This window comes from Triticum dicoccoides, chromosome 6B, assembly GCF_002162155.2.
Source record: "Triticum dicoccoides isolate Atlit2015 ecotype Zavitan chromosome 6B, WEW_v2.0, whole genome shotgun sequence".
In the NCBI taxonomy this organism is placed as follows: Eukaryota; Viridiplantae; Streptophyta; class Magnoliopsida; order Poales; family Poaceae; genus Triticum; species Triticum dicoccoides.
Window position 1 is genome coordinate 524,044,699 of NC_041391.1, and position 24,446 is coordinate 524,069,144.

Consider the following 24,446-nt stretch of genomic DNA (forward strand, 5'->3'; position numbering starts at 1 on the left):
CATATGGGTTAAAAAGCAGGAAGGGTGCTAACATTTGCATGGTCACGATAGCAAGGTAGGTCAGAGGACAACCTGTCAGTTATGTTGGCAACATCGTTGGTACCAAGGGCGAGGGACGAAGAGAACCATTTTCCTGCTCGTTGAACAAGGCGGACCAATAGGCAAAGTTCTCGTCCATCGGTGTCTACTGGAATGTCATCAACAATAGTAACAAGGTCTTACTGACAGAGTTTGTACACCGAGGTGTTTACATAAGCAGGGAATTATCACTGCTCGGATATGTTAGGTTACAAGAAAGTTTAAACAAAACAATGGAAAGGAAAGTGTAGAGCCGAATCAATTACCGGTGTTCTCAAGTGTCTAACAACTCAGAACCCGTGGAAAATTTTGAGCCAGTGAGAAATAACAGTTGATGAAGAACTCATAAGAAGTTATGTGGTTCCGTGATATTCTCGAGATACCAGAGGGTAACACTCGAAGGTAGATCAAAGTAGAGGCTTGATAGGTGAAATGATCTGAAGAAGACAAGTACTTTAACTCATCCTAGAAATGCAATCGAAGGATAACAGTCATGGTCGGAACCATGGTTGCCAAGGACCAAGCATAGATACAATATGAACTCATCACAAGGGGATTATTATTACAAGAAACTACCATGGTAAGTTCCACATAGGGTCCATGGGCATGAACACAAATGTTCATGGTCGACTCCCACTTCTCTAATGCACAACTTTTCATTCACTTCTCATTTTCAACGAAGCCGTACTGTTGAGATTTTATCTGGCATAACACCAGTAGAGTATGAGTCGTAGGGTTCACACAGATTTAGGGAAGACATGGATTCAACCCATAGGGACATATTAGGAACATATACCACAAACTTCACGAGTAAATAACTCAAGCCTGGAAGCAGAGTATGGTTGACGAGAGTGGGGGATACGATTTACCAAAGGCATTATATATCGGAGGAAAGGCTCACAAGGTTACTGAATATGAAGGATGTTGTCGGATAAAACCCAACAAAGGACCTGGAGGTCCACAATGGATCTGATGTGAGTATCGGTACTCAAACAGAAGAAGAAAGAATGCAAGGAGGTCGGGTTATAGAAACAACTGACAAATTCAAAGCTCATATGGAAAGGAATTATGATTTCCAAAACGGTGGATCAGAAGTAGAGGCTCTGATCAAATACAAGTACATAGATCGACAATCAATCAAGGTTTGTTTTGTCGAACACCAGCTCATGTCTGCGGTGACGTCTGAGCCGAAAGAAAGAATTCTAATTCGGACTGATGATCGCGAGCACTCACAAACAAAAACGAATCAAATGCTCGAGATTATGATGACAAAGGATGCTAATGAACTTTGGTAGACATATGGAAGTAACCATAATGTAAGTAGGTAAGGATGAACAAGAGTAATAGGCTACTATGGATTTTTGGAAGATCGAATAGCATTCCAAAGAAATTTGTGAAACACATGAACAATTATGGATGAACGTATATTCGGCGAGCGCGAGCAATTATTCTTAGGGGTATTCTTATGGCAAAGAACTGCAGGGCAGTAGGCTCAACGAATTCTCAAGACAACAGAGAGTAATTCGGGGCATCTTGCAATAACAACAACAAGTGGGGATGAAGGTATGAACAACAAATGTAGGATGTCACCCATAAGGATTTATTGGTGGTAGGGGTCGCAACGGCGAAGGGCACAAGGGTCTCGATAAACATCAGAGAGTATCTTCAGAATCTTCTGGTGCACCAAGCAATCGTATGGAGTGAGGGGCTCTCCGGGAGAAGTATTTACGAGAACCTAGAGTTATAGTTAGCAAATCCATTTAACCCGAATAGAAGAGAGATTAGATTCCCAGAGTATAGACGAGGAATAAAAGGTCCTAATACCACCCAATTGGCGACGTGGGCCCGTAAGCCACACAGCCATGTTAGTAATTCAGTTTTTCAAAGACTAGACTCAAGTTCGGCCAAGGAGTTGGAAAGGGGGATCCTACAGGCAGTCGGCTCTAATACCAACTTGTGACGCCCCCGATTCAATCATACACTAATCATACACGCAAATGTGTATGATCAAGATCAGGGACTCATGGGAAGATATCACAACACAACTCTAGACACAAAATGAAATAATACAAGCTTCATATTACAAGTCAGGGGCCTCAAGGGCTCGAATACAAGCTCGATACACAAGAGAGTCAGCGGAAGCAACAATATCTGAGCACAGACATAATTTAAACAAGGATGCCTTAAGAAGGCAAACACAAAAGCAACACGATCGACGAGGCAAGGCCTCCTGCCTGGGACCTCCTAACTACTCCTGGTCGGCGGCGGCCTCCATGTAGTATCATCCATCGATGGTGGCATTTGGCTCCAGGGACGCATCATCTGGTTGCATCAACCGGAAAGAAGAAAGAAGGGGTAAAAGGGGTAGCAAAGCAACCATGAGTACTCATCCAAAGTACTCGCAAGCATCAGATCTATACTAAGTATGCACTGGTATCAAATGGAAGGCTTGTATCTGTGGACTGAACTGTAGAATGCCAGAATAGAGGGGAAGGCCTAGCCTATCAAAGACTAGCATCTTCAAGCAGCTCCAAGCATCTTGCAGCATGTAGAAGAGTAAAGAATGGCAGTTTATAATTGTCAAACATGTTGTAAAATCAACGGCCAGAGATCCTTCCTCGACTCCCTGTGAGAAAGCAATCTCGGATCCACATATCTCAAGTATCCATTTCTAGTTATATAAGATCAGGACATAAGTCTGAACGTCCATTATCGCGGACGCGGCATTCAAATATATATCTTCCCTGCAGGGGTGCACCACGTTACCCAACACGCTCGATCACTCTGGCCAGACACACCTTTCTGGGGGTCAATGCCCGGCCTCGAAAGATTAACACGTCGCAGCCCTACCTAGGCTCAGCAGAGAGGTCCCCGCCGGTCTACATCCTAAGCGCTCTAGGGTCTTAGGCCCATCGCCTGCAACACTCTGGGTCGTTGCGAGCAGGGTGATTACCAGCACCACCTCGGATGGCCAGCACGATCCGACCGTGCCGCACTGCTGAACTGGACATCTAACAAAGCTTCGGCTGATACTGCGACGTCGAGGCCCATATCTATTCTCGCGTGGTGGTTGGTGCGTAAAGGACAGAGGACAACTCAGAACAAATACCCAAACATGTTAGTGCATTGGGGGCTCGCGGAAACGAGCAAAGACTCACGATAAGGTGACCTCATCGCCCCGTCTCATGGACTTACGGCAAGGGCCCAGACTGCCCGGTCGTGCCATGTGAAAAACTCGCGGGTGCTCAATGGGCCCGCCCGACTTTCACATCAACTCGCGGGTACTCCTCAGGGCCGACCCGACTTCAACAATGGTCTCAAGTAAAGTCAAGGTAACTGTGTGTCCAAATATCAAGGGGAAAACCCGAGGAATCACCCACGGAGGATTCCACTCGATGTAACCATCAACGTGAGAGTAAGAGGATCCACCCTCGAGGTTCACACTTGAGGTGTTGCACGACAGAGTCGTATCGGGAATAGTGAAAGAGGAACCACCCTCAATGACCACGACCGAATAGCTACACTACAGAATTATCATCAGGAGTGCGTTACGAGGGATCACCCTCGACACTCGATAGTAGCTCTGCAGAGTCGAGCAACTAAAGGGGCGTGATGTGATGTGAGGTGTCAGGCTCTGGTCATCGATCACGTTGATCGAGTCATCGAAGATGAAGCAGGGGCAACAAGGACAAGATGGGGGTCACTGATGGCTCACTGACCAACCTATACTAAGCAGTTTAGGATAAGCAGGTAAGGTACAATGAGTAGGTTAGAAAAGCAGGCTATGCATCAAAATAGGAGCAAACAATAACAATAGCAAAATTTAATGCAAACATGAGAGAATGGAATGGGCGATATCGGGATGATCAAAGGGGGGGCTTGCCTGGAAGCTCCGCTGAAAGGGAAGAAGGGTCGTTGTCGACGTAGTCAATCATAGGGGCATTAGCAACGGTCTCGGGTTCTACCGGAGAGAAGAGGGGAAAGAAACAGTAAATACAAAGAACATAGATGCATGACAAGACAAAAAGCAGCGCTAGGGGTGTTCTAACGTAGTGCTTGGCGATATTGGCGAAGGGGGAAAACATCCGGGAAAGTTTTCCCGGTTCCGGACGTTTGTCAGACAGATGAACCGGAGGGGAAAAGTTCAAGGTTTGTTATGCTAGGGACGTGTGGAGGACGAACGGACCGCATGTTCGGATTCATCTCGTTGTTCTGAGCAACTTTCATATAGAAAACTTTTTCATCCGAGCTACGTTTATTTTAAATAATTTTTCAAAGATTTAAAGAATATCCTCAATTTGTTATTAATCCGAATTAAATAGCTAAAATGCTATGTGCACAAGAGGGTGACATGCAGGTCCAGGGAGTCCCTTTCATGTACTCACCTAACTAATTACTGATTAGGTAGTTTAATTAGCAGATTAAGTTAATTAAGTTTATTTAATAGGATAATTAGTTAATTAATTATATTTTTAAAATCTTCTTTTTTTAATTTCTCAGGGGCGTGGGCCCATGAGCCAGTGGCCCAGGCGGGTTTAGCGGGAACGGCTAAACGGGTGCGGGCGCCCGAGGCCACCAAGGGCGCTGCTGGGCTCGCACGGCCGTACAAGGCGTCGGCAGCCGCAGCCAGAGGCGCGCCCGAGCGACCTAGGAAGGGAGCGGCGGGACAAGGGCGTGACCGGCCAGCCGGCAGCGTGGGCGCGGATGGCGAGTAGGGGAAACGCGGCGCGGGCGGCGACAGCAATGGCGCAGTAGCAGCAGCCAGAGCAGAAGCCAGCGGCAGTGGGCACGCAACGAGCGGGCAGAGGCGGCGTGCAGGCAGGGGAACGGCGGCCGCGGCTGGAGCCGGAGGCGCGGGTTGGTGCGGTGGCCAGCGGCGAGCGCGGCCCCAGGGAGAGGCTAGGCGTGCGAGCCGCGGTCAGGATGCGACAGGGGAGCCCGGGGTGCGGTCGACGGTTGGTGAGCGTGAGATCGACGGCAGTGGCTTACGACGGCCTACGAAATGGATTCGAGAGGGGGAGGAGGGGAATCGAACAGGAGCTCACTGCCGTTGCAGGGACGGCCCGAGGACGACTCTAGGTGGCCGGACGCGTCGCGCTCGTCGACGAGATGCGGCTGCCGGTCGGCTGCCGTGGCGGAGAAGACCGCGCGATGGCGAGGTAGTAGGTCGTCCGAGCTCCAACCGATAGGCGAGGGCGACGGAGACGACGATGGCGGAGTTCCTCGACGTCTTGGCGCGACGAATGGAGGCCGGTGGCCGCGGGATCGACGACGATGACGATGACCGCGAGCTCGGTCTCTTCCAGTTCATCGGATATGAGCGAGGGAGAAGGGGATTTGGAGACTTGGGTTACCAGGGAGGGAGAGGGGGGCTGGAGGCGTCAAGTAGGCGCCGGGGTAAGCCGCGGGATGTCCAACACGCATCCACAGCCGCGGCCATGGTGGTCGGATGCGTGCCACGACCTCCTGTTGTGAACAGGGAGGAGGATGGCTCTTGGTGGGCTGCGCCTTGTGTGCTGAGGCCACTTATGGCCTAGTGGCACAATAGGCTTTATTCATTTTCTATTCTTTTACTGTTTTACACTCTCGCTACTGTTTTCTATTTATTCTAGCTAGCAAATGAGTTTTGTTACTTATGAAACTTTGCACATAAATCAGGCACAACAATATTAGATGATACAAAAAGTTTAGGGCCAAAAGGAGTTTTCTAACCAATTTTTAAAAATTTGGAAAGGCCAATTTTAATTGTTGCTGGACCAATAAGTTAAATCCCAGGGGCATTTTGGAAATACAAAAGAGGTTGGTTTCATCATGACAAATTCTTAGAGAACATTTTCCAAATTATGAACACTTTTGTTTTGTAGTTCGAAGGAAAAAATACTTTTGACTTTAATTTAAAATTTTGAATTTTGAACGGGGTTTGAATCAACATGAGTTTATCAACAGTAAATGTGCTGACGTGGCATCATTAGTAGAGGTTACTGTAACTTAATTATCCGGGCATCACAGCCTTTCTCTTTATATAAAAGACTTGACTTGAATAAACTCACACCTACAGAAATATCTTTGTAAATGGACGACAAATCAACTGTCATACCTATCGGTATTTATGAGGATGTGCCCCTTGCTATTGCAAATGTTACTATCTTAACGGACTTTTGTTATACTTGAGATGCCCGAGGACGACAACATGTCGATTATCCTTGGTAGACCCTTTTTGAATACTGCAGGGGTTGTTATTAATTGCAATAAAAGCAACATCACTTTTCATATCAATGGTAATGAGTATATGGTGCACTTTCCGAAGAAACAATTCCAAGTGAATGGTATTAATGTTATTGAAAAATCTTCGACATTCACTATTGGAAGTTTTCAACTACCTGTACCTACTGCCAAAAAGAAATATGACGTACTTACTGTTGGGCATATCATATCCCCATTGAGGTAACTTAGTTTTTAACGAAAGTTCTTCGGTTTCATGCTAACTGAAAGTGGTTGTTAATAAGACTTAATCAACCTTGTTAATGGATCATTTTTTAGAATTATGAAGTCGGTGAATTTAGTGAGCACAACTTTATGTCCTTACTTTTGTTTTCTGTTTTTCTTAGTTAAATAAAATAAAATGTCATATTTTGTCTGTTTTCTGAATTTTCCGCGCAATAAAAATGACCAAAAATAAAAGTTCTCTGAATGCCTTGAAAATTTAATACGATTTTTTCTGAATATTTCTGAATTTTTGGTGCAAATAACATCAGAGGGGGTGCACCTGGTGACCACAAGACACCAGGGCACGCTCGCAGCCCTAGGCATGCTCTAGTGCTTATGGCCCCCACATGGGTCCCCTCACTTATCTCTTTAGCCCATGTCATCTCCTACCTCCAGAAAAAAATTCACCATAGCGCTCTCTCTCTCTCTCGTCTTCTTGCTCTCAAACTCGCGGATTTCAATCTCTTTAATCGAAGCTCCATTTTCAAAACTGTTTTGGGGGATTGCTACTTGGTATGTGACTCCTCCATTGCTCCAATTAGTTTTTTGCTTTAGTGGTTTATATTTTAAATAATTAGCTACTCTTTGTGCTGATGTAAATGGGCTTGCATGTTGAATTTATAGAGTTCTAAGTAGTTTCAATGCTCAATAGGGCCTCTAGGCATCCTTATGAGTAGTTGCTATCAATCTTATGAAGTTTTGTTGACAAAATTTGTGTGGACTAAAATTTTCAGAATTTTATCTATAGGAATAAGATGAGTTAATATAATTTTTAAGAGTTATTGCTGATATGGTTAGTCATGATCTTTTCTAAAAACCTGGGTGCTACTTAAGCTTATTTCTGTAAACAAGAACAAAAGAGTTCGTAAAAGTTTTTCTTTATCACTTTCAGTTTATCAACTGAATTGCTTGAGGACAAGCAAAGGTTTAAGCTGAGGGGAGTTGATACGTCTCCATCGTATCTACTTTTCTTAATGTTTTTGCTCTTGTTTTGGACTCTAATTTGCATGATGTGAATGAAACTAACACGGACTGGCGCTGTTTTCAGCAGAACTACCATGGTGTTGTTTTTGTGCAAAAATAAAAGTTCTTGGAATGGAACAAAACTTTTTGGAGAATTATTTTAAAATAAATAAAAAATATTGGAGCCAAGAACCACCGGAGAGGGCCCCTGGCTAGGCACAAGACACCAGCCCCCCCCCTCTGGCGCGCCCTGGTGGGTTGTGCCCACCTCATGGCCCCTCATACCCTAATTCCAGGACTATAAAATCCTTTTTTTGGAGAAAAAAGTAGAGGAGGAAGTTTCATCGCGTTTCACGATACGAAGCCGCCGCCACCTCCTATTCTTCATCAGGAGGCCAGATCTGGAGCCCATTCGGGGCTCCGAAGAGGGGAGTCTCCGATCTTCGTCATCACCAACCCTCCCTCATCGCACATTCCATGATGCTCCCCATCGGGAATGAGTAATTCCTTCGTAGGCTCGTTGGTCAGTGAGGAGTTGGATGAGATTCATCATGTAATTGAGTTAGTTTGGTTAGGGCTTGATCCCTATTATCCACTATGTTCTGAGATTGATGTTACTATGACTTTGCTATGCTCAATGCTTGTCACTAGGGCCCAAGTGCCATGATTTCAGATCTAAATCGTTTATGTTTTCACAATTATATCTATGTTCTAGATCCGATCTTGCAAGTCATAGTCACCTATTACGTGTTATGATCCGTAAAACCCAGTGTGATAGTAACTAGGATACTTTCTGGTGATGACCGTAGTTTGAGGAATTCATGTATTCACTATGTGTTAATGAAGGAAATATGCCCTAGAGGCAATAATAAAGTTATTATTTATTTCCTTATTTCATGATAAATGTTTATTATTCATGCTAGAATTGTATTAACCGGAAACTTAGTACATGTGTGAATACATAGACAAACATAGTGCCACTAGTATGCCTCTTCTTGACTAGCTCGTGAATCAAAGATGGTTAAGTTTCCTAGCCATGGACAAAAGAGTTGTCATTTGATTAACGGGATCACATCATTAGGAGAATGATGTGATTGACTTGACCCATTCCGTTAGCTTAGCACTTGATCGTTTAGTATGTTGCTATTGCTTTCTTCATGACTTATACATGTTCCTATGACTATGAGATTATGCAACTCCCGTTTACCGGAAGAACACTTTGTGTGCTACCAAACGTCACAACGTAACTGGGTGATTATAAAGGAGCTCTATAGGTGTCTCCGAAGGTACATGTTGGGTTGGCGTATTTCGAGATTAGGATTTGTCACTCCGATTGTCGGAGAGGTATCTCTGGGCCCTCTCGGTAATGCACATCACTTAAGCCTTGCAAGCATTGCAACTAATGAGTTAGTTGTGAGATGATGTATTACGTAACGAGTAAAGAGACTTGCAGGTAACGAGATTGAACTAGGTATTGGATACCGACGATCGAATCTCGGGCAAGTAACATACCGATGACAAAGGAAACAACGTATGTTGTTATGCGGTTTGACCGATAAAGATCTTCGTAGAATATGTAGGAGCCAATATGAGCATCCAGGTTCCGCTATTGGTTATTGACTGGAGACGTGTCTCGGTTATGTCTACATAATTCTCGAACCCGTAGGGTCCGCACGCTTAAGGTTTTGATGACAGTTATATTATGAGTTTATGAGTTTTGATGTACCGAAGGAGTTCGGAGTCTCGGAGGAGATCGGGGACATGACGAGGAGTCTCAAAATGGTCGAGACGTAAAGATCGATATATTGGACGACTATATTCGGACTTCGGAAGGTACCGAGTGATTCGGGTATTTTTCGGAGTACCGGAGAGTTACGGGAATTCGCCGGGGAGTATATGGGCCTTATTGGGCCATACGGGAATAGAGGAGAGAGGCCGAAAGGAAGGAGGTGCGCAGCCCCGTCTGGTCCGAATTGGACAAGGGGTGCAGCCCCCTTTTCCTTCCCCCTCTCCCCCTCTTTCCTTCTCTCCTACTCCAACAAGGAAGGGGGGAGTCCTACTCCCAGTGGGAGGAGGACTCCTCCTGGCGCGCCCCTCCTGGCCGGCCGACCCCCTCCCCCTGGCTCCTTTATATACGGGGGCAGGGGGGCACCTCTAGGCACAACAACACAAGTTGATCTTCGTGATCGTTCCTTAGCCGTGTGCGGTGCCCCCCTCCACCATATTCCACCTCGGTCATATCGTTGCAGTGTTTAGGCGAAGCCCTGCGTCGGTAGAACATCATCATCGTCACCACGCCGTTGTGCTGACGGAACTCATCCCCGACACCCTGCTGGATCGGAGTCCGGGGATCGTCATTGAGCTGAACGTGTGCTGAACTCGGAGGTGTCGTACGTTCGGTGCTTGGATCAGTCGGATCGTGAAGACGTACGACTACATCAACCGCGTTGTCATAACGCTTCCGCTTACGGTCTACGAGGGTACGTGGACAACACTCTCCCCTCTCGTTGCTATACATCACCATGATCTTGCGTGTGCGTAGGAAATTTTTGAAATTACTACGTTCCCTAACAGTTAATGCTTTGTTCCAGTTCTCTATTAAAAAGAGGCCTTAATATCCCTTAGTTTCCTTATGGACCCCGCTGCCATAGGAGGGTAGGACAAAAGATGTCATGCATCTTCTTTTCCATAAGCATGTATGACTATTTATGGAATACATGCCTACATTTTATTTATGAACTGGAGCTAGTTTTGTATTGCCCTAGGTTATGGTTGTTATATGATGAATATCATCCAACGAATTCGCCGATCCAATGCCTACGAGTTTTCCACATATTGTTCTTGCTAAGTTACTACTGCTGTTGTTACTTTTACACTTGCTACAAAACCATTGCTATCATTGTTACTGCTACTATCACCGTTACCACTGCTATCAAAATTATCATGCCAATGTGCTACCGATCACTTTGCTGCATATATTTAATATACAGGTGTGGTTGAATTGACAATTCAGCTGCTAATACTTGCAAATATTCTTTGGCTCCCCTTGTGTCGAATCTATAAATTTTGGTTGAATACTCTACCCTTGAAAATTGTTGAGGTCCCCTATACTTGTGGGTTATTAGCCTCACCGTCGTCCACCTCCTTGGTGCTCTCGGCACGGCTCGTCAACGCGGTCAACAACGATAACCATCGAAAGAGGACTGTACTTGGAGAGGCTGATAATTGTGACCCACGAGGTCCATGGTCGCACACAAGGAAGTGTCTTCTTATTACACGCAAGAAAAATGATTCCTCCCCCCTGCTAGCTGGGACCCACCAGATTTGAAGGCTGACTTGTGGGCCTACTAAGTTGATGCGTCCGCAGGGCTTTTTCAACTTAGTCAACAAATGATTCTAGCAGCAGTGACCATTTGATGTTAATCCAACAGTTGTGCTTCTTCTTCAATCTTTGATCTTCTTGCTCCTCCGTCCAAACCAGCACTGGCGGGACCGCCTGCTCCTGCCTCCAGCGGTTGGCTATGCTACTATGCAAACCTCACAGCCCCAACATACTCCCATTATTGGCCACGCCATCCCTCTACTCACTCACACCTCCTATTATTCTCCAGCGACGGTAGCCCCCCACTGCAGCCAAACCAGTAAACCCTCGTACTCCCCTCTACGTGGGCAACCACGGCCACATCTTCCCAGCTCCAGCTCGTTCCCTTCCTAGGCCTCGTCATCTTCCACCACCTTGGTGCTCTTGGTATGTCATCAACGTGGTCAACGAATGACAACCATCGGAAAAGGACTGTACGTGGAGAGGCTGACAACTGGGACCCACGAGGTCCATGGTCGCACGCAAGGAAGTGTCTCCTTATTACGTGAAAAAAAATAGTTTCCTCCTCCTGACAGTCGATCCCACCAGCTACATCTTCTCACGCAAGGAAGTGCCTCCTTATTACATGCAAAAAATGATTCATAACTCTGACACCTAGGACCCACCAGCTATATCTTTGCACGCAAGGAAGTTACTCCTTATCCCCCCTGACAGTTGGGACCCACCAAGTCTAAGTGTATGTAGCATTATTTGTCGGGTCACAAACATGTACGTATATACTGGTCGATCAGTCTCATGAACCGAGGCCGTGTAAGGAATGTCACGTGTCGTAGTAGAGCCCCCTATGTACCATTTCAGGCAGTCTCGTTTAAATCATGTACACGTACGTATAGCCACACTACAAAAATATGCCACGTATGCACGTACGGGCGGGGTCCCGAACGCGTACAACTAGAGCTCGTGTATATCGAGAGGCAACATACGGTTGCACTGGACAGCAGCAGTGGTGTCGTGTTCATTGATAGCCAACCGGCTAAATCAGAATGGAGGAAACAGTGCCGTGTTCACTGGGAGCCAAGCGAATGGGTCGGAATGTGTTTTGTTCATCAGGAGCCAAGCGAATAGGTTGAAATGCATCCTATTCATCAAGAGCCAACCGGCTTGGAAGGAACAACCGAAACAGGGTCATGTTCATCGGCTGGGGGTGTGGTGTACCACAAAACAGAGGAAACAGACTTCTGTTCAACCACCTACGATCAAAACAGGGTCTTGTCCAACGGGAGGGGTGTGGCGTACCGAAAAACAGGTGAAATAGACTTCTCTCCAACCACATACGGTCGAAATGGGGTCCAGTTCATTGGGAGGGGTGTGTGGCGTACTGCAAAACAGATGAAATGGACTTCTCTCCAACCATCTATGGTCGAAACGGGGGCCATGGTAGAAAAAGTTTTCGTTCGGGCCATAATGTCAAGTGTCTTTTTTCTATATTGACTGTAATGATATCTGGTGAACATTCATTAGGAGTCCAATCCTGACAAACTCACCTAGAACCATCAGATCTAAATATGACGGTCGCAGTTTCTGCCCAGCACTCCCTACAAATTAAACAAACTGTCATGACAGATTTGTAAAATGTCACATCCAACCACATAAATTGTTGTCTAGGTTCACACTTGCCATCCTTCCTGGTGACTATTCGCCAAGGATTGGGGGTCCTATTATGAATAGTCTAAACATTATGGAGGTACTCCCTCTGTACACTAATATAAGAAGTTTGAACTACAAAACGTCTTATATTAATGTACAAAGGTTATAAAAGATAGCAAAACTGAATCTTCACTTCATCTGTGTGGTTTCTCTTTAGCAACTAACAAGAGCGCTGCCTTTTCATTAAGAGGGGAGGAATATGTACAAGGCCATATGTGGTTGCCCTTCCTATTATAGACAAGAGGTGCTTGCCTGGCTTTAGCGAACTGAAGCCCTTAATGCGTTACACAAATAGTTCTGAAGGTAAATGCAGGGAAAAAAGGTTTGATACAAGCCTCAAAAGGCCCTTGGCTCACAAGACGCAACTAAACTTTAAGTGTGGATAAGATCACGAGGACAACCAAGTATGCTTAAGTCACCAAGTAAGCTGCCACCATCCCTGAGCGCTTGAGGATGTGATTAGAGCTTGTTGCAAAGCACGTCAATCGCCTCCGCCACCTGCGGCTTGTTCAACGATCTCCATAGTTGTAAGAATATAGTCATTTTGTACAAAGCATCAGTCCGGGTGTTTGATAAAATAGCCTTCAATCAAGGCTTTGTTATGGATTTTCCACAAGTACCAGGTCATAGCTGCAAAAAGAATCCATGTAACCTGCTTAGGGAGACCATACAATCTCCCGCTGAGTGTGTGGAACCGCAAAGGACGTCGGTGCCCAACTGCATGAGGTAACATCCCTAATGTGGCCACACCTAAATTGGGCCATGATACAGGAAAAGAACATGTGGTTACCGTCTTACTAAGCACCACAAGGAGGGCAGAGTCCATCCCCTAGACCATGTCTCTTTTGAACTTCGGTGCCGGACGAAAGCCTGCCACGGACTAGTTGCCATAGGAAGATCTTAGTTTTGACTAGTGATTTGGCCTTCGAAATGTCCATGGCCTGAAATTGGGTTGCTCCAAGATGCATAGCCTTGTATAAGGACTTGGTCAAAAATTGACCAAAGGATTCAAGCTTCCACCTAAAGGTATATGGGTCTGCCAATGGGCGAAAACCACTTAGCTAAGATGCAAGTTGTAGCCATTCAACCTCGTCCGTTGGGCCTAAGGCTCGATGAAAAAATGGACACCACTGTCGATTCCTCCATATATCACTAACCAGGGCATTTGGTGCAGAGTAGATCGCAAAAAGTCATTGGAAGTCAAGTGCGAGGGGATTCGGGCCAAGCCAGAGGTCAAGCCAGAAGACTATGGATTTATCGTTACCAATGGCATGAACTACACCCACCCGAAGTAGATGCCAGACTTTAGAAATGGATCTCGAGAAGACGAACATATGGTTTTAGGATACCGTGGACACAGGGGTTGTCGGTAGATATTTGTGTCTGATAATATCGAGCCAAAGGCCACCTTCCCCGGTCAAGATCTTCTAGGCCCATTTGGCCATTAAACACCAATTCATGTGTTTGTGTCAAGGATACCTTGGCCCCAACCTCCTTAGGGGCACATATGGTACAACAGCGCACCATATGGTATTTTTTCTTACCTACCCCAAAAGAACCTCGAGCGAGCGACATCAAACTTTAGAGTGAATCTAGTCCTAAAGAAGAAAAAACCCCGTGATGAACATCGGTAGGCTGGACAAGCAAGCATTGATCATAGCCAACTTTCCTTCGGAGTATTTGTATCTACCTACCCATGGTTCAACCCGGCCAGCCACCGTGTCGGTGAGATACGGGAAGTCTTCGATCGTGAGGTGTTTGTAAGTAAGCAACATCCCTAGATATTTAACAGGTGGAGATCCTAGTTTACAGTTCATCATGTGAGCAGCACGCAACTGTCCTCCAAGCTCCCCTTAGTGACATACACCTCACTCTTGTCGAAATTGATCTGAAGTTCGGACATGGACTCAAAACACATCAGGATGAACTTCAAGTTCACTAAACTGAATGGGACATTCTTGATAAGAATCAGTGTGTTGTCAGAATATTGTAGATGCATGATTCCATCTTCCTTAATAGCTGGGAACACTCCCTAGATATGGCATGCTCTCTTAGCACACTCTAAGATAACATCCAGAGCATCTCCGACTACATTAAACAAGAGGGGAGAAATCGGACCACCTTGCCCCTCGAGTTATGGAAATAGTGGTCTGCCTCCCCATTGATATTCATGGCAGTTTGTCCACCTTTAACCAATTGCATGATCCAACTCACCGAGAGTGGATCAAAGCCCTTCTGTCGCATAACGCCTTCTAGGAAGTCCCAGTTAACACAGTCGTAAGCCTTCTCAAATTCATATGTGCAGAATACAACACCTCGTGAAGAACCAGAATGCCTTCGAGTATGCTTCTTCCTCGAATAAAGGCCGACTCACTCTGGTAGACGGGTAGTAAACCCTTTCACAAGTAGTTTGTAACCGACATTGATCAAAGCGATGGGTCAGAAATGCTTATTAAGATTCGCTCCTGAAACTTTAGGAAGCAAGGGAGCAGTCACTGTAACACCTTTTCTTAACTTGTAATGCTACACCTACGAAATAATAGTTACGTAATTAACGTAATGAACAACATGGCGGTTTGTGATTGGAGGTGGGGGAGGAAGAGGCCCATCCTCCCTGAAATCAGGGGGGAGATAGAGCATCTCCAGCTATTGGCCTCCCTAGGAGGCTTGAAAATCGCCGCCTGGGGGCGAGCCGGCGCTAATATCGGTGTTGGGGGCAATTGGGTTCCCAGCCGCCGATATCGACCCATTTCTTCGCAAATGTGCCCGCTTTTCGGCCCAGTTTCAACGAAAAAACGACCCGATATCGGTGCAAATTGGCCCATATTCACCGTGGTTCAGTGCAAATTCAACAAAAGTAATTTTTTTTATCACATAGTTCATCACAGAAAATCAATATAAATCAAATAGTTCAATAACAAATAATTCAATGCAAATTATATAGTTCAACAAATAAATACTCACATTTCATCACACGTTGAGCTAGGCATTGCCCTTGAGCCTCCATAGGTGCTCCACCAGATCCTGCTACAGTTGTTGATGCACATGTGGGTCTCGGATCTCCTGACACATATTGAGGAAGGAAGTCCAGGTTTCCGGTAGCTGGTGATCAACTTGCGCAAGAGGACCCTGCCTGTAATATGGTTCAGTGTCAAACAATGGCTCTTCCTGCTCGCTCTCAATGATCATGTTATGCAAGATGACACAACAAGTCATGATGTCCCACATTTGATCTTTCGACCAGGTCTGAGTAGGGTACCGGACAACAGCAAATCGAGATTGGAGCACACCAAATGCCCGCTCGACATCCTTCCTGCAAGCCTCCTAAACCTTCGCAAAGTGGGAGTTCTTGCTTCCTGGCCCAGGGTTTGAGATAGTCTTCACAAATGTAGACCATCTCGGATAGATGCCATCAGCTAGGTAGTACCCCTTGTTGTAGTGCCACCCATTGACCTCGAAGTTCACCCGATGAGAATGACCTTCAACAAGCTTGCAAAGACAGGGAGCACTACAGCAGTTGATGTCATTGTGAGTTCCTGACATACCAAAGAAGGAGTGCCAAATCCAGTGGTCATGTGTGGTCACTGCCTCAAGTACCACACTGCAACCGCCTTTGGCACCTTTGTACATCCCCTGCCAAGCAAATGGACAGTTCTTCCATTTCCAATGCATGCAGTCGATGCTTCCAAGCATCCCAGGAAATCCTCTTGCTGCATTCTGTGCTAGGATCCGAGCAGTGTCTTCAGCATTGCGTGATCGCAAGTATTGTCGTCCAAACACTGCCACCACTACCCTGCAGAACTTGTAGAAACACTCAATGGTCGTGGACTCGACCCTGCACCCATAGTCGTCGAGTGAATCACCGGGAGCTCCGTATGCAAGCATCCTCATAGTTGTCGTGCATTTCTGGGTTGTGGTGAATCCAAGTGTGCCGGTGCAATCCTTCTTACACTTGAAGTAGCTGTCGAACTCCCGGATGGAATTCACAATCCTGAGGAAAAGCTTTCGGCTCATGCGATAACGGCGCCGAAATACTTTGACGTCATGCAATGGAGCGTCGGCGAAGTAGTCGGAGTAGAGCATGCAATAGCCGTTCAGCCGCCCCGGCGCCGAGCCACCTCGCCGCGGCTTTTCATTGCTTGCAAGCAGGCCGACGAGGGCGGCAAGGACCATGAGATGCTCCTCGTCCTGGTCGTCGGCATCGGCTTCCTCCTCCAGCAACGCCACAAGCGCCTCCTCGTCATCCAAATCCATCGTCGATCAGACAAATCGCCGAACACCTCGAGGATGTGGTGGGCGCACAACTGCCGGTATACCGCCCCTGCACGGCCGGAGCGCCAGAAAACTCGCCGAAAGGTGCTGGAGAGGTAGCCGCGGTGAAACCTTCTCTCTTTTCTGGCGGGGATGGCCTATCTAGCGGTGCTGGGCGGTGGGCGGCGCCGGGATCGGCAGGGTAGTGGCCGAGCGCGCGGAGGTGGGGGCGAATCTGGACGATTGGCTTGACTTTTCGCCCGACAGGGTGGCCCAAGCGTGTGTTTTCCTTCCGCGGGAGCCTCCGAGCGCCCCCCGGCGCATTGGGTTCGGCCTGAGATCGCCGGGCCCAAAAACGTACCGAGCCGGCGGATTTCAGCGTCTTGGGGGCGCAACTCGTTTTTTTTTTCCGGCGTCGGTGTGAAAAAAGGGGGCCTCTTGGGGCTTTACATAAAAACGTTCGTAGCTGTTCTTTTTTTTTTTTGAAAAGACGTTTGTAGCTGTTCGTAGGTCTATGATTATTGTTTCTTGACCTTCCTGCTTGGCGGTTGGTTCATTTATCTTAACCTTGAAGGTTTCGCTGGCCCCCGTGTGCAAAGAGCAGTGTTACTCAATGATTGGAATCGATCAGCACGTCACCGTAACACTTTTTCTTTAACATAATACTTACCAAACTGCGTCAGTGGCTATATTATTCACGTAATAATCGCATGAAGACTGATGCTGTGATACGATAGAGACATGACAGGCTCGATCGAAGTGTTTAGGACAAACTCCTTCAAGGCATACGTACACTTGAAAGATTAATCTCTGATCTCCCTTCTGCCGACACGTTTCACAATTAACTATAGACGGAATCTTGGGCGCCATCCAGATTGCCTGTGACGGGGGAGAATTTTTAGCATCGGTCTCTTTCAGCGGCGTTGGCGCGCGATTTGAGAGCGAACGAGTGTGCATCTTGTCTATTTCTTCTTCTTCTTCTTTTTTTGAAATTTCTTCTTCTTTTTTTTTCTGAAAGGTTGCACAAGACCGACTTCAAGAGATGCAAGTGAGGTGCACTCCTCGTACTAATCTCTCTTTTTAAGGGAATACAGTAGTAAGATTTACTACTAATATTAACACCTTGAAGCTGGTAACAGAACTCAAAAAAAATGCAAAATGGTCGCCTAATCGTTTTGACTTTGCCGGGCGCCCGAAGGCGAGACAACACGGCTCTGCGCCCCGACACAGGCGACGCCGTTCGTCAACCACACGTGCAGAAGCGGACAGCACCTCGACGGCGATACGCTGGGCTGCGTCCGGGTCAGTCAGTCAGTCAGTAGCGCCCTGTGCGACGTGCGTGTAGAATAGACGCGATACCTACGATTCGCGCTGCGAACCAGATCCGCGAGACTGCAACCGGCCTGCAGGTGCACTCCACACGGGCACCAAAGTTTCATTTAATAAATAATTAATTAATCGAGAGAAATAAAGGAACAGCCGTCTCGGTCGCATCGTCATAAACCGACACGCGGGCCCCGCGACCCAAGCACGGCTCATTCCCGCCCCGCACGTGCGCGGGCAGCCTTATCTTTCGAGCACCCTCGGGATCCTCTGCGGCCGATGACACAGTAGGTGCTCCTCGCTGTTGCTCAGAGTCGGACTGGAGATCTGTCAAGCCAGATTTGCGCTACAAATAAAACAAATCGGAAGCTGTTTCTTTGCTCAGATGTACGCGCTCTACACGTCGTGAATGATGCATTCTCATACGGTGGTTCTAGGCTACAGCAGTTGAGGTGCAACCGCACAAGATCCCGCGGCAACCACTGCCCAGCTGTACCCGATGGCACCCTCGTGAATAACCGCAAGCTACGTGCCTTCTCTCCGTGCCCGAAAAACCACACGTCGTTAAGCCCCGCCGGTGCCTCCTTTATTACACACTCCGGCGCGCCCCTTCCCGCAGCGACGCTGTGAGTTCGTATTCGTAACGCCCCCCTCCTTCCACTCGCCAAGAAGCGCGAGGCAGAGAGAGAGAGAGCGGGCGAGCGAGAGCAACCGCACGGATGAAGGCGGAGAAGGCAGCGGTGGCCGCGGACGCCGTCGGGGGCGACGAGTGGCGGTGCCGGAAGCACCCCGCGGCGAGATCCGGCGGCGGGGTGTGCCCGTACTGCCTCCGCGACCGGCTGCTGCGGCTCTGCCCCAACTGCGCGCGGGTGCGGCCCTGCCCCTGCACGTGCGCCTCCCCATCCTCCTCCTCCTCGGCGTCCGGCGACGCCGTCGGCCGGGTGCACAGCCTCATCGAGCGGGAGCACCGGGTGGCGCGCTCGCGGTCCGTCGCCGCGTCCTCCTCCGCCACGATGGCCTCCGTCGCGGCCTCCGGGAGGCGAAAGGCGAGGGTCTGGGGGTGGGCGCCGTTCTGGAAGTCCTCTGCCAAGGACGGGGGCGCGGCGGAGGAGGAGGACGAGGAGGAGAGGCTGGGGCTGGCGAGGTCCAGCTCGGTCTCCGCGACGGCCGTGGAGGCGAAGGCGGTGGCGGCCAAGGCGGCGGCGACGAAGGCGCGGTGGGGGTGGCACTTCCCGAGCCCGATGAAGGCGTTCCGGCACCGGAGGTCGTCGGCGAGCATGCCGGAGCGGGGGTGAGATTCCTCACCACCAGTGGCGGGATCTGTCTGTTGCTTTTAGGAGGTGGTTATAATATAATCAATTAACTATATGGGGGTTCTTCTTTTCCACTTTTGTGGCTCGCGTGCTAATGTGCTATGATGTTTAAGCTAGATTAAAACAGAAAGCCTGTGATTTGGGCGCAATGCGCTCAATTACCCTTTGGGCGGCGTCATTTCCTCCCTGCTTTTGTTGTCCCTTGGTGTTGTGTCTGTACACTTACTGCTCCACCGTGTAGTACCATCAAAATTGGACATTTTAAGCTCCCATTTGATCTGCGCTACTACCTCCGTCCCGGTGTATAAGTCATTCGCGTAGTTCTAGGTCGATAATTTAACTATCTAAATATGTATTATATGTGACAAAAAATATATATTTAGAAACTACATCCGTGTGAAAATCTAGTGGTATACTTTTCATGACATATAACACATATTTAATTCCTCAAATCGATGACCTAGAACTACGCGAATGACTTACACACCCGGACGGAGGGAGTACTTCCTTGAATTTTTGGTATTCAGGATAAAAATTAGAAATCCCAGGCATGTGAGACAGTTAAACACGATGGTACCAGCACAACATCGATCAGCAGTTAAGCACGACGGCACCACTATCATTAGCGTGTATAGGAAAGGTGAAAAGCACCAGTGCGGCGGTGTTCATTGCTCCATTTATCTAGAGCTTTTGATGTTATGTATGGAGTGGGGGTACTAGGTGAGTAGTACGTGACGGGATAGCAGCTTGTGTGTCGTGCACACTGGTCTAGTCGTGCTGCTTTGGGTGGAGCAGGTTCAGGACTAGGAATAGGCGGCTCGAGCGCAGTGTCCTCGTCTCGCCGACATGTGGGCCCGGGCAGCACACGCTCGCCTACGTTGCAAGTGGTGAAGGAGAGGACCCTTCGCTCTACTACCTGGTCTAGTGCACTGGCCCTGTCGCCCGCCGCTGGCTGCACCCGCTGCCTCGACGGCAAACGCAGCGCATTGAGCTGTGAGCTGGTTCACCGCGGGCTGGTGTTTCAACTCCCGTCGAAATCATTTGGAGCTCACTGTTTGCACCGATGAGGTAATCATTGCTCGACAGCTCAAGCTTTGTTCGTGGAATCTTTCGGAGAAGATTGCACTTCTTCCAGAAACGAAAATGTCTCGCTTCGTCACCACTACCAGTATTTGAGCTGTTCACCGACCAAGAATAAATCATCATACAGGGAAACTGCTGTAGAGATAAAATGTAGTAGGATTAAGTGAGTCAATATCTGAGCTGCTCACAAATCTTTTGCCGAGCAAAAAAGAAAAAAACAACTGTTGAGCAATCAGTAGGTTGCGAGTGAGAGTGGCACATTCGTCGCAAGCGTCCGGGGACGCGAACCCTCTGGTGGCTCGACGCGGCCGGTAGGCGCCACGTCCTCGTCGTCCCGAGTGTGGACGTCCGATGGAAGCGCGTCGATGGCGACGAGCCTTCCCCCCTGTGCGCCCCCGTTGGACTCTTGCTCGCGAGCTGTGTCACCCGCTGGCCGCTGCGGCCGAGCTGGAGAGCGTCGCGTCACGCGGCTGCTTTACTATCCACAGTTTCACTGATGCAGGGCATTCCGGTGAGGCCAACGTTACACGCCTGCTGGTCCTGTGGTTCAGAATCAATCAGATCCCCGCGCTAACGTTCAGGTTATAGATTTTGTTTAGAATGTGCGGGAAATGCCATCGTGAAGCACTGTTGGCCTGGCCGGAAACCTGGCCCCCTCCAAGCATAATCGTGTCGTGTGAACAAAACGTGCAGGTAGTAGTAGTACAAACCATTGAGTTGGCCCTAGCGTAGATGTCTACTGCTCCTACTGTATACGGCAGACGCATCGAGCGACCATGGCTGACCGCAGCCGTTGTCTGGTCCTGGATCGCTGCCTCAAAGCGAAATGGACCGACGCAGCTTTTGTCCATGAGTACTCTACATGGCAATCGATTTTTCATTTTATCAGACAACTCACCCAACCGAGGGAGGAAAAAGAAAAAGGCAGGGACAATTCATTCTGACACCAACATGATATTGGCTTGCTCGTCAAGGCTGCAGTACGGCAAAAGCCCACGCCGCTGTCCGATTCTATCGTCCGTCCGTTTCCACTCGATATCGAGGCCCTACGACGAACAGCGGGCCAGGTAGAGAGGTCTAGAGCGCAGTCCATGTTCCAGATTATAATTAGAAAACGGTGACACCCTCCTTTTTTTTCTGTTATAATAGTACAAGTGCAGCTCACCTGTCCACAGTGGGCGATTATCTCAGCGGGGACTTTACAGGTCAAAGCAGTGGGGTTCATGATCATGAATAGAATAAGGGCTCAAAAGATCGGTGATTTACTTACTGCGTGTTTCGGTAAAAAAAAAAAAAGGTCCTGCGGCTGGTTACCATGCTAGAGCATTCCCCTTGTTGGCCAAATGAGGCTTCTCCTTTCAGACGAAATGTGTGTTTCTTTATGGTTCCTACTTCAAAGCAGCTCATAGCTACAGGCCATTGCAGCAGAATTTGCCCTTCTTCAGTATATTGCACTATGGACCAAATAGATTTATTTCCTTTTACACACCTGGATTTGCAATTAGGTGATTATATACATGTATTGTTACCAAAACTTGCACCTCCACTATGTGGTGCACAAACTTGAATGGAAATTTTGAAATGGTAACACAAACATAGTATGCCCCATTCATACTGTGGACTGATGATCAGTCTTCCTAGGTCCAATTCCTGTTGTACTTATTCTTATGTGTCATCTAGGTGTCTCTATGCCTTCCTGGTGGGCGACTTTCGTGGATAGCTTGATGATCAACGCTCATTTATCGGCATTTAGCTTATCACAGATTTTCTGACGGCACAATCACCCGAAAACTTCCTTTTCTGTTGTTCTATCAGGTACACATACTTGAGTACACGATACGTTATTCTCTTTCGTTGAAAGAAACATATTTCTCTTTATTCTTAGCTGTGGTCTATGCTGAAAAGGAACTATTACTACCATGCTTGTGACAAGTCAGAGAGTAAATAACCAGATGACGGATGGAAATAGCAAACATGTATCTCTTTCTAGCACAAGTGCAAGGGCACATGACAGGTTCCATTGCGGAGTTACAGAAGAACAAAATACATGCCCAATCGCCATCAGAGACGCTACTGAACAAGTTCAGGAATAAACATGCTGTACCTATTGATCAATGGGGCTCCCATTCCCTCAAGTGTCGCGCCCTGGAAACCATAAGTACACAACGTCAACAGCGTGGAACGAAAAACACTCTCCGAGGCGCACATGCTACCAATATAAGCAGGCCAGAAATGCATTGAAACAAACAATTAGGCATCTGAGTTCAGCTGAATTGCATTTACCATTTTGAAGAATGCTCTATGCCAAGGCCATTGCAGGTAAGTATCATTCCCTTAAATCTTGAAAGGTACTCCTAAAATACAGGAAAATATAGCAAACTTAAACAGAAAGCAAATAGAATAAGAATCAGAAATCTAGTGAAGAAAAGCTCTTACACGTGCAGTATATTGATTGACCTCGTAACAGCCAGAAAAGTCGTACTCAAGCCGTGTAATTGGATCACTTAAAACTGGAAAGACAATATAGTGCATTAGGTAAAAGAAGTTTTAAGAATTGTGTGTTTGTGAAGTGTGACCTTGCCACCATTCTTATCGGTACAAAATAGAGAGGGACAAAAGGTATCATCGGTGCCTAAAATAACAGATTTGAACAGTACTTTTGTAAGCCTCGTTGATCTCCTGAAATTTAGCTGTGACATCATCCTCGCCCTTATGCTTGTCGGGGTGCCACTTCTGGAGATGAGACACCACTTACAGTGAGTTGATCTATAATTTTGTTTGGGTAGACAATACATAGTAGTAGTTCGCAGAAGAGAAGCAGGGCATAAGATTACCAACGCTAATCTTCTATAATTCAGTTTGATGTTGTCGTCAGATGCATCGTAATCGACCTCCAGAACTTTGTAATAGTCCTGTCATCACAGATGAGCTCTATGAAATGATATAAACGATAAGATGAACTAAATGGACAGGTGAGTATAACTATGCAAGAAAGTATACTGCGACCATTTTCCTATACATGAATGGCATGATAGTCCATAGGACCACATCACACTTGAGTCGTACTCCCTCCTTAGTGTCAAAAACGCTATTATATTATGGGACGGAGGAAGTAGATGATAATGCATATTCAGGGTATGCATAAGAAGTCTACAGCATAGCAACAAACATCGGCAAGGAGTGCTCATGTCACAGTCAACGATCGATCCAAAAGTTTGAATATTTGGAAACAAAATCTCATAGTAGGTGGCAATTACAAACGATAAACATATTCAGCCGAAGCAGCAGAGTTTTCCAGAAACCTAGTTTCTGCAACTGAATGCAAAATTCTTCAAGCGCCCAAGCAAGCAAATCGATTAGGCGCACAGAGACCACGAATGCATCGATCAGCTTTCAACACAAATCGGACTAATTTAGGTAGGCAAGGTGAACCTAAACAGGGGTGTTGCCTTACGCATACCAAACATGGATGAGCAACATACGATTGTTGGAATTTCACCAATCGCTCACCACAGATCAGTATGCCTAAATTTAACTACCATACATAGTCTACAGCATAGCAACAAGGATCCACAAGGTGTTCATATCACAGTCAACGATTGACCCAAAAGTTTGAGTGTTTGGATACAAATTCCCATAGTAGGTGGCACTTGCAAACGATAATATATTCAGCCGAAGCAGCAGAGTTTTCTTGAAACCTGCTTTCTGTAAGTAGATCAAAACTTCTTCAACCACTCAAACAAGCAAATCGATCAGGCAATAGATGCATCGACCAGCTTGGGCTAATTTACGTAAACAATGTGAAGATAAACAGTGGTGTTGCCTTACACATACCACACATGGATGAGCAACAGATGACAGTTGGAATTTGACCAATCGCCCCCTACAGATCAGTACGCCTAAATTTAACTACCAACCAC

The 24,446-nt window shown here is 47.2% G+C and overlaps 2 protein-coding genes across 2 annotated transcripts in view; one reads left to right on the forward strand and one right to left on the reverse strand.

Moving 5' to 3' along the window:
- The first annotated feature begins 18,720 nt into the window (after positions 1-18,720).
- On the forward strand, positions 18,721-19,729 carry LOC119320108. The gene has a single exon (XM_037594233.1). The coding sequence runs from the start codon at positions 18,850-18,852 to the stop codon at positions 19,423-19,425; it is 576 nt and encodes a 191-aa protein (XP_037450130.1). The 5' UTR covers positions 18,721-18,849; the 3' UTR covers positions 19,426-19,729.
- Positions 19,730-22,466: 2,737 nt separating this feature from the next.
- The window catches only part of LOC119323120 (chaperone protein DnaJ-like), a 2,515-nt gene continuing 535 nt past the window's right edge, over positions 22,467-24,446 (reverse strand). Inside the window, exons 2-6 of the mRNA XM_037596698.1 lie at positions 23,361-23,438; positions 23,184-23,259; positions 22,963-23,036; positions 22,810-22,880; positions 22,467-22,671 (exon numbers count right to left, since the gene is read on the reverse strand). Of these exons, the coding sequence (XP_037452595.1) occupies positions 22,638-22,671; positions 22,810-22,880; positions 22,963-23,036; positions 23,184-23,259; positions 23,361-23,438 (333 nt within the window). The 3' untranslated portion in view covers positions 22,467-22,637. The remainder of the gene's footprint in view (positions 22,672-22,809; positions 22,881-22,962; positions 23,037-23,183; positions 23,260-23,360; positions 23,439-24,446) is intronic.